This window comes from Xenopus laevis, chromosome 9_10S, assembly GCF_017654675.1.
Source record: "Xenopus laevis strain J_2021 chromosome 9_10S, Xenopus_laevis_v10.1, whole genome shotgun sequence".
In the NCBI taxonomy this organism is placed as follows: domain Eukaryota; kingdom Metazoa; phylum Chordata; class Amphibia; order Anura; family Pipidae; genus Xenopus; species Xenopus laevis.
Window position 1 is genome coordinate 112,079,733 of NC_054388.1, and position 10,003 is coordinate 112,089,735.

The window sequence follows — 10,003 nt, forward strand, 5'->3', positions numbered from 1 at the left end:
GAGTATGTTTTCTTCTTTTTTTGAACAATTTGAGAAATGTTGATATTTTACCTCCTTAGAAAAAGCTGCAGACTGAGCTTTTCAGGTCAACAAAAGTCAACAGGGTTCAGTTATCAACACTGGGCAGATTTTCCTATAGGCATAACCCATAGCAACCCATCAGTTAGTGGTTGCCTTGGGTTGATAAACAACTCTCAAGGTGTCTTGTAATATCCTTCATGATTTTCACTACTAAGTACCCTATTTAGTGAAACATTTAGGCATTGTAAGCAGAATCATTAAAGGGATGCCATGGTCATGTGCTTTCAGAAAGAGCCAGCACTTTAGGATGGAACTGCTTTCTGGCAGGCTGCTGTTTCTCCTTCTCAATGTAACTGAAGGAGTCGCAGTGGGAAATGGGTTTTTACTATTGAGTGATGTTCCTACATCTACCAGGCAGCTGTTATCTGGTTACCTTCCCATTGTTCTGCTGATGGGCTGCTGGGGGGGTGGGGAGGAGCGGGGTGATATCACTTCAACTTGCAGTACAGCAGTAAAGAGTGACTGAAGTTTATCAAAGCACAAGTCACATGACTGGGGGCACCTGGGAAACTGACAATATGTCTAGCCCCATGTCCGATTTCAAAAATAAATCAATGACAGTGTCCTTTTAAGAGAAAGTAGCCTTTGTTTGATGTTATGTAGCCTGTAAGTTTGTATAGTATGTAGGTACAGGGTAGACTTCAGAAACCTGTTGCCATGGATTTGATTTACTTATGAAATGATACAGTAGCACCCAGGGGTTTATTGATTTAATACTGTTGGGTTTGATCCTATTGACCTGGAATATTGTGGTCATGGCAGTTGTAAACCTTTATAGGCCCAAGTGGTTTGGTACATTTAATTGCACAGTGATTATATCCCCACAACCCTCTCTGCCATATTGATATACTGCCTGTGAAACATCTACTGTAGTGGATCTTCTGTGATCTATCTATGCCCATTTGCCCTCCTTCCATCCATTGTATTTTAAGGATAATGTAAAGTATAACTTGCCTTTATTTTACCTTCATGTCAGGTTATTCAGAAAAGATTTGACGGTTCTGTGGACTTTTACAGAGGCTGGCGTGAATACCAATCTGGCTTTGGACAAGCAACCAGAGAATATTGGTTGGGTAAATAAATTGCAGGATATTCTGTGTGTTACAGAGAGGATGAGAGACATTTTTGAGAATTTACTAATAAGCTTCAGTCCAGCATTGACTTCATATTGGCCTCTCCAACATATCAGGGCTGAAGGCTACATAGTTGCTAAAGCAGCCATATAGGCAAGACTTTTAATGTAAAAAATTTATATTAATAAGAAACTCTTGCTCCTGACCCTTTCAGGTCTGCACAATATCTACTGTCTCACTTTAACAAAAAACTGGGTTGACAGGGAAGGTTTTGAGAACAATAAGCGTTTGTGACCTACAAAGATTTCTCTCCCTCGTGCTTCGCCAGTTCCCCCGAGAAGGATGGATACAGACTTAATATTCATGGATTTGAAGAAGGTGAGACATCTAATCCAATAGATGCCATTCAGATACAGGGGTCCCTTTGCCAACATTGATCTTGATTCTAACTTGTCCCTTTGACAACCAAAAGTTATGTTGCAAGTTATTGGTACAATGTACTGTTATATTTAAGAACAACATTACAAAGTATTGACTATTAAAATGCACATTTAGAGAATCATTGAGGGAATAAGAATTTTGGCTGGTTGAAAGCTGACCACTGCGGCATTATTTTAATGGTTTATGTAGTTAGGACCTGAAAACTCATATTTTAAGTCTTTAAGATTAAGACAATCTTCTAGGTTCCTGACAGTAGACGTTTCTTTTCTCCCAAAAGGGAATTTTCTGGGTTGGCTTAATGAGATGCACTTTTGACAACTATAAAGCAGGATTTTGGTATTGTCATTGCCATGCTTGTAACCTGAATGGCAGATATTTAGAAGCCACAACAATTCAGTATGCTGTTGGCCTTGTATTGAACAGCTGGAAAGGGCACTACTATTCTCTGAAAGGAGTGAAATAAAGATGTCACCATCTAAACTCACACTCCCAGATATACACCATGGAGCCAACCAATGCCTTGCCAGGTCTGCTATCCTCACTGGAAGAGTTGCATCAACATCAGAGGGAAGTCTACAAGTTTGGCACTATGCAATTCAATCGTCCAGAACACAATTTTTCAACTCACATATCTTAGATTAAAATATAAACCATCTATGAATACACAGTATCCTATCACAGTAACCCCACAGAATCTGTGAGTTTCAGGTGTCATCTCTCTGAAGAGTTACAATGTGCCATTGTGATTGGATTAGTGGATTTATATGCCAGGGATTTCCCAAATCAGTTGAACTGAAGAAGTCGCTTGTATGAGTATTGAAACATCTTCAATAAGTACTAAGCAAATCCAGTTGTTTTCAAATTACTTATACTAGATATACCGTGGCCTGGGTGAATGAAAATCCTCATAGTCACATCTATGAATGCAGTTTCTTTCATTTATTCTGTCTCGATTAAGCAAAAATGCTATTGTCTTACAAAGAAGAATTTTTTTACCCACAAGCATTGCTCACCTATAATGACATCCAGTAATGGCCTCACACTTGGTGTTTGCGAAGAAGTGACAGCGAACAACAACCAAGTGACCATTAATATATGTCTTGAGAAGGTGCCAACTTTAAGTAGGGTAAGAGGAATAAGAAAAAAAGAAGAGACTGGTAAGCCTCATCTCTTTTGAGGTTTGTGATATGAGACTGCTGAGCACAAATATGCAAAATACCAAGCTCTGCATCATCACCTTTTTAGGAGGAACTTCTTCAGCACTACCTTTAGTAGTCAACCCATTTCTTTGCTATTAATCACATTGGCACACACTTTTTTTATGATAAGGTCTGATAAAGGGGCAATGCTTCATTCTAGAGGAGGGGTTCCCAAACTGTTGGGAAGTCCCTTAGAGGACATGATGCAGTAGCAGGGGGGCTCAACCTAAAGGCTAGTTAGGGAGACATTTGGGAAGAATACCTGTTTGCTCTCCTAGATCTGAAAGCCCAACTTGAAGCTTATTTTGGATAAAAATGTACTGAGATATTTTTGGAGCTATTGCTAAATACAGTTGTACGCAAAAAAATGCAGTTGTTCTTCAGTAAACAGTTCAAACTGGCCAGCTAGGCATTGAAGTCTCCTGACTTCAATGGATTTGAAGAAGGTGAGGATTCTGTGATTTTGTTTTATAAAGACACCTATGCATCTATAAAGATTATGCACCCGTCCAGTGTCCAATGCTGCCAGGAGTGTCTCTTTAATGGAGTCACCAATGTCGGGAAAGAAAAACCCAACTCAAACCTACTTCTAATGAACAGGCAAGGGGGTTTTCACTCACCATAAAGTAATTTTTTGCTTTTTGTTAGATTTTTATTTAGAAAAAAGGAAGTGCATTGATAGCAAAATCTGGGTTTTTTATGGTTTGCCTGGAATATAATAATAGCCATTATTCTTCAGTCAGGTTCTTTCTGTATGATGCTTTTTGACAATAGGACAGTATTAAACACTGCTCTTTGTTTGCCCTTACCAATGGCTCCACAACATACTATTACTTTCTGTATTTCCACACTATTACAACATAACCTTTTAGGACTCTTCTATTCGTACCAAAAAAAGTTATCTTGCATTATCTTGGAACCTTACTCTACCCAAGTTGTTTCCAAACTGTGGAGGGGGCACCTGATCCTTAGCTGGGGGGCCTGGATTAAAGGACATTTAAGATAGATTTTGGAGGATGCCTATGAGTCTACTTTAATTACACCTGGAACCATAGCTTCAATAGAAGTTCATTAGATTGAGATTTAGGAGGAACACTTATTTGTTGCCCCAGATATTCTTGGAACTAGGGCTGTAGGCAAATGTTGAGCTGCTCTACACCGGCTCCTCTTAAAGAAGAACTAAACCCTAATAATAAATATTGCTAGAAATTTTATATTTTATATACTGAACTTACTGAGCACAACATTTACATTCAGCATCCTTACATGCAGCATTCAGAGATTCCACTTGACCCTCAGATTGGCTTGTGTTAACGACAAATCCTACTCATTGTCATAGATATGACTACTCATTCATCTTGTTACACCATGGATTCCACTATGATACTGTTATCAAAGCCTAAGATAAAAAAATAAATATCTAGACAATGAAGACCAAGGTTCACTTGCAGAAAACAACCAAAAAAAAATCTGAGACTCCTTCAGATGAACAGCCATTCATTCATGTGAGTGACTGGGGAAGCAAAAAGGAGAATTATGTTTTTGTTGCAACAGATCTTTACTATTTTTTAGACTCTTTCCCCATCTCTGGTAAACCCCAAATTTCTTACACTGTAGAGTTCCTCCTCTAAATGTAACTCTTTGGGTATAAAATGGATTACACCCATCATGAGTAGAGAACTTGCTGCTGCTGGTGCCCTTGATGGACTGAGGACTAGAGTAGAGAGAGTAGACTGGATCACTGTATTACAATGATGGTAGGATATTCATGTGACAGTCCTATCTGTAATCTCTCACCCATGTATTTGCTTTTTTACAACCTGATTTTATCTTTAGATGCTTCTTTTGATCCTGATTGGACCATTGTATCTTATAAGTCCCATCATCTCACAACCGGAATCACTGGACACATTGTGTATGTATTTTTCTAAATTATATACTGTACTTCCCAAGAATATGACAAATAGTGCTAATAGTTGTATTAGTTTATATATTATTTATTATGTTATAATTCTATTATGTTAACACATGTTAACACATATGAACATCAACAGATCAAATGCCATCTTTCTTCCATTCCTTCTATCCCCATGTGCCATTCTCTTTTCTCGCCCCCCTACATACTATCTCATCCCCTTTTAAATCCTGTTTTTCCCATTTGTATGTTTCCTATACCTCCCTCCATTGTGCCATTCTATTCTCCTTTACTTCTTTGCTGAACATCTTTACACTTAGGGGCAGATTCACTAAGGGTCGAATTTCGAAGTTAAAAATACTTCGAAATTCGACCCTCGAATTGAAATCCTTCGACTTCGAATATCGAAGTCGAAGGATTTAGCGCTAAACGTTCGTTCGATCGATCGAAGGATTTTTCGTTCGATCGAACGATTAAATCCTTCGAATCGAACGATTCGAAGGATTTTAATCCAACGATCGAAGGAAAATCCTTCGATCAAAAAATGTTTAGCAAGCCTATGGGGACCTTTCCCATAGGCTAACATTTACTTCGGTAGGTTTTATCTGCCGAAGTAGGGGGTCGAAGTTTTTTTTAAAGGGAAAGTACCTCGACTATCGAATGGTCGAATAGTCGAACGATTTTTCGTTCGAATCGAAGTCGAAGGTCGTAGTCGAAGTAGCCCATTCGATGGTCGAAGTACCCAAAAAATACTTCGAAATTCGAAGTATTTTTCATTCGAATCCTTCACTCGAGCTGAGTGAATCGGCCCCCCAGTGTTTCACCCACTCATGTTCTTTCTTATTCTTTCCTTCTTTTACCTGCTTCTCCTTTTCTTCTTTTAGCCTCTTCATTTGCTTATCCTACATTCTCTTCTCTAGCCTTTCCAACTTTATCAGACCATTTACTCTTCTCTGATACATAACCCTGTTACTTTTATTTGTCATGCTATGCCATTTCCCTAATTCCATGTGCCATTTTGAGCTCCTCAACCCTTTTCCTTCTTCTTCTTTACCCATATGCTAGTCTTTGCTACATATCATATATGCCTTTCTCCTTCCTACAATTTTCCATTCTTTGTCCCTAAATTAGTTTTCCTTCTGCATCCCGAGCAGTCTTGGATTAATAGCCATGTCCTCCTCCATTTTTAATTTTCTGTTCCTTACTTACCTCTATACCCCATCATGTTCCATTTCATGCATTTTTGCACTTTATAATTTATGTTTATACCCTTATGTAAATGAGTAAATAAGCCCTAGAGAGTTGCATAACTTCATGAGATGAAGTTTGAACTTACCAAAGATTTTCAAACACTATTACAAAGAGTAAATACTCTACGGCAATGTTTTACAACTTATGACATGTAGTAAGCCTTGTTCTAATTAAAATCATGATGTCATACAGTGAGGTCTAAGGAGGAAATTAGGGGGCATGGAAATCATTTGCTGTGGTTCACATTTGGTCTTTTGGCCTCTAATTGGACAGCCCTGTTCTATTGTTTCACTAAAAATCGCAGTCAAGGCAATGATGTTTGAGTAAATGAAATGTTATAAAACTAATATTAAAATGTGAGCTTATCTACCAGTGATAATATTATGAGACTTATATAATGCCACAACTGTCTGGCTACTTTCTCACTTCAGTGTAGATGTGTCAAATACAGATCTTAGATACTCCCAAGTTCTTGATATATCAAGTAATAGTCCTAGACATACCATACACAGAGACCTAGCTTTTGAGTATTGAGACCTAGTTTTCTCAAATATAAAAGTCTAGATATATAAAGTAATGGGGTCCACAAACTCATATGTAGATATCCAAAGATAGGCAACTAAAGTGTAAAATAGAATAAGGCTAGAAATGCTGTATTTTGTATACTAAACATAAACATGAACTTACTGCACCACAACCCTAATCAAACCAATAATTTATGCTTTCAAAGTTGGCCACAGGGGGTCACCATCTTGTAACTTTGTTAAACATTGCTCCCCTGCTGTTTATAAGTATGATTCTTTCCCTGCAGAGCAGTGAGGGACCGTCTGACAATTCCTATCCACAGCAGTAAATGAAGGGAGAATTTCACTGCATACAGTCAGGTTTCTTATAAAAACAGTACACGTTTTTTAATTAAAGTATATTGGAGATAGGTTTATTTTTAGTTAAAGAAAGTAAAAATGGGATTTTATATTTTTTGCCTTTACATGCCCTAAACTGAATAATGAATCCAATATATATCCTCTATAAAACATGAAATAAAAACTTTTAAAACAACCTTTAGTTTCCTCTGGTCTTTCCTCTTTGTCTTTGTTGTGCTTCACCCTCTCTCTTTCAGTCTTAAAATAGTCAGTTTTTTCACATATCTCCAGCTCAACACAAAATCCTGCCTCTTGACTGCCAAGACTTGTGGGACAAAGGTTTTCGGTCTGATGGTGAATATCTCATTTACCCCCGAGGCCCCCAGCACCCTCTACCTGTATACTGTGACATGACAACCAATGGGATGCCCTGGACGGTAAGTGACATGAAAAGGCTTAGCCTTAGGACCAATAGTTTTCCACTGGAGTTGAATTAGCCGCGAAAGGTCCATGGATTACAAATGAGAACTCTCATCGAGTAATATAAACTATCAGAGAGGCCATATCTAGGGTCAGTGTAGAGCTCTCAAGTTTCTTCTCAAAGGTAGTAGATACATTTTGTTGAACATAGTATTGACTGGACTGTACCTCTGACAGGTATTTCAGAAGAGGTTTGATGGCTCCATTGACTTCAACCAAAACTGGCAAGACTATGTGACAGGATTTGGAAATGCGGATCGGGAATACTGGCTGGGTAAACATCAATCCGGTTCCCTTGTTCTTCTTACATTTAGTATAAATCCAGCGATTTTTAACCACCCATCCCCCTCAGTGCTCAGTCAGGTATCTGATGGCTTCTTTGGGGGTTTCTACAGGAGCTGTGGTGACAAGAGCATCAAATACATCTTTATTTACTGTATAGTTTTACGATAATGTATAGATGGAGCAATCTGGATTGATGCCTTTGATGTAGGCAGCACACAGGGCAAACCATGAAAAGAGTGTAGCTTCACTTATGCCTGTTGTACAAGTAAATATATCTTGATGGTATTATTAAACCTCCTACTATAGGTTCCTTTGTCCATAGCATATCCTGCTGAGCTCCTGCTAATTTCATTCTAGGGCTGCAGAACATCCAGCGCCTGACCATGACTGGTCGGTATGAACTGATGGTGGAACTGGAAAGGTTTGATGAGCAAAAAGTCTACGCCCTATACTCCAACTTCAGCCTGTCGCCCCATGCACTGAATGCAGAGCATGATGGATACAAGCTGTATTTCGATGGATTTATAGATGGTGGCGCAGGTAATATAATATACTGGAGGGAAAAGGTACAATAGTCTACTTGTGTTATCTAGGGGGTTTCAAGAGAGACCCTGTAGAAGCCAGTAGTGATGGATGCAAACATATTCCATAGAACTGTACAGAGATTGGTCACCGTTCAAAGGACCAAAACATGTGCTTCATTGCAGGCACCGGGTACTTTTGATGGCAGTTGGCTAAATTCTACCTGACCTGGATCTTTTATAACCAGTGTCAACCTCGCCTATCAAAGTACCAGACAATCTCCTAGTGGGCCTAGGCCATAAATGCTGATGGCATCCATCAACTTATCAGTCAAGTTTTATTAACACCATGGAACTATATAAAAAACTATTTTATACAGCACTGTCTAATTTAATTTCTGTCCAGGGTTCTTTGTTGGGCCCTAATTCCAACAACACCTCTCAATAAATGATGGCCCATGAGTTCTGGCCTTTTTTAACAGCGAGAGATTGTCTATGTAGACCATAAAGGCACCTCTTGATATGAATAAATGCTGTGTCTTTAGTACAACCAAGTTAATGAGTTCTAACCCAAACTCCACCATGTTTCCTTGCAGGAGACTCACTGACTGCACACATGGGACAGAAGTTCTCCACTTATGACAATGACCAAGCCAACGATTTTCAGAACTGTGCCGAGTACTGGGGGGGCGGTTTCTGGTATTATCCCAATGGCTGTGCCGATGCTGGACTCAATGCACGCTACATCACACCCAACACGTTGAAGACTCCGCAAAATGGCTTCTCCTGGGTGACATGGGTCGAATACCCAGAAACCCTCAAGGCAAGTCAGATGATGATGAGGAGGCTTTAAATTATGGGCCTGGGCCTCAGTTTCTCTCTGTTCCAAGAGGACAATCAGTAATAAACCACCAAGCATTGCACCGTGTGTAACACAGGGTATTGCTGTGTATGAATGTTGTGTCAACCCAAATGCAAAATTTGATCCAGGTGTAGCAACCCATAGCAACCACTCAGATTTCCATAAATGCTACCAAGCACACTTGGTTACTATGGGTTTCTAGGCTTGGATCAAACTTGTTACCCAAGGGTTAATGAACTCATCGTGTACCAAAAGCTTCTTCTATGTTTGGTGACTTATTAAAAAGACATACCGACTTGTGTGTTTTAATAGTAATTCTTTGATGCACCATTTCTCAATAAGGAAAACCAAGTCCTTTTGGAAGGAAGTAAAGCTAAACAAGGGCATTGTTTTACACTAGTATGGCACCGTTACATTGTTCTTTAATGCTTCAATTTACATTGGCTAACAAATACTCAGACCAATATGGTTTTGTCCGTAAAATAACTTCTATACATGCAGCTTTCTATAAACTCCAAATTCCTACTGCTTACTTACCGGAAAATATCATGAAGGTGCCTGGATCAACCCGTAAGCACAAGAGACTTGCAGCTCAGGTAGGATTCCCACCGCCATCCCAGTAACCCAGAACATGATGTGTGTAAGTCCAAAGATGACCTGCATCTTCACAATGAATATACTATTGTACATAGCAACCAACAGCGAAGCCCTATCCCTTGATACTTACATCATAAAGCAGTGTTCCCCATAATATGGTGCTCTAAGAAGCCTACAGCAGATTCAGGGGCAGATTTATCAAGGGTCGAATTGAAAATTCAAATTTTTTATGGTCAAAATTGTCATTCTAATAGGGAATTTGATTTTTGAGATTTAATATACTTTGGCCCTTTAAGAACTCAAATTCAACTAATCACCACCTTAAAATTCAAATTGAATTTGATTCAAATTTGATTCGAGCTTTCAGGTCGATTCCACTCATCCGAGTTTAAAAAAATTTGATTTTATTTATAAATTTATTTATTTATAAATTTC

General features: G+C 38.8%; 1 protein-coding gene across 1 annotated transcript; it reads left to right on the forward strand.

Annotated features, from left to right (window-relative positions):
* The first annotated feature begins 4,498 nt into the window (after positions 1–4,498).
* XB5913531.S (provisional ortholog of microfibril associated protein 4 S homeolog) lies at positions 4,499–9,266 on the forward strand. The gene is given in 6 exon segments (NM_001094685.1): positions 4,499–4,551; positions 4,631–4,709; positions 7,115–7,260; positions 7,481–7,577; positions 7,946–8,128; positions 8,706–9,266. Coding segments are annotated over 6 exon segments (765 nt in total). The 5' UTR covers positions 4,499–4,548; the 3' UTR covers positions 8,963–9,266.
* The last annotated feature ends 737 nt before the right edge of the window (positions 9,267–10,003 follow it).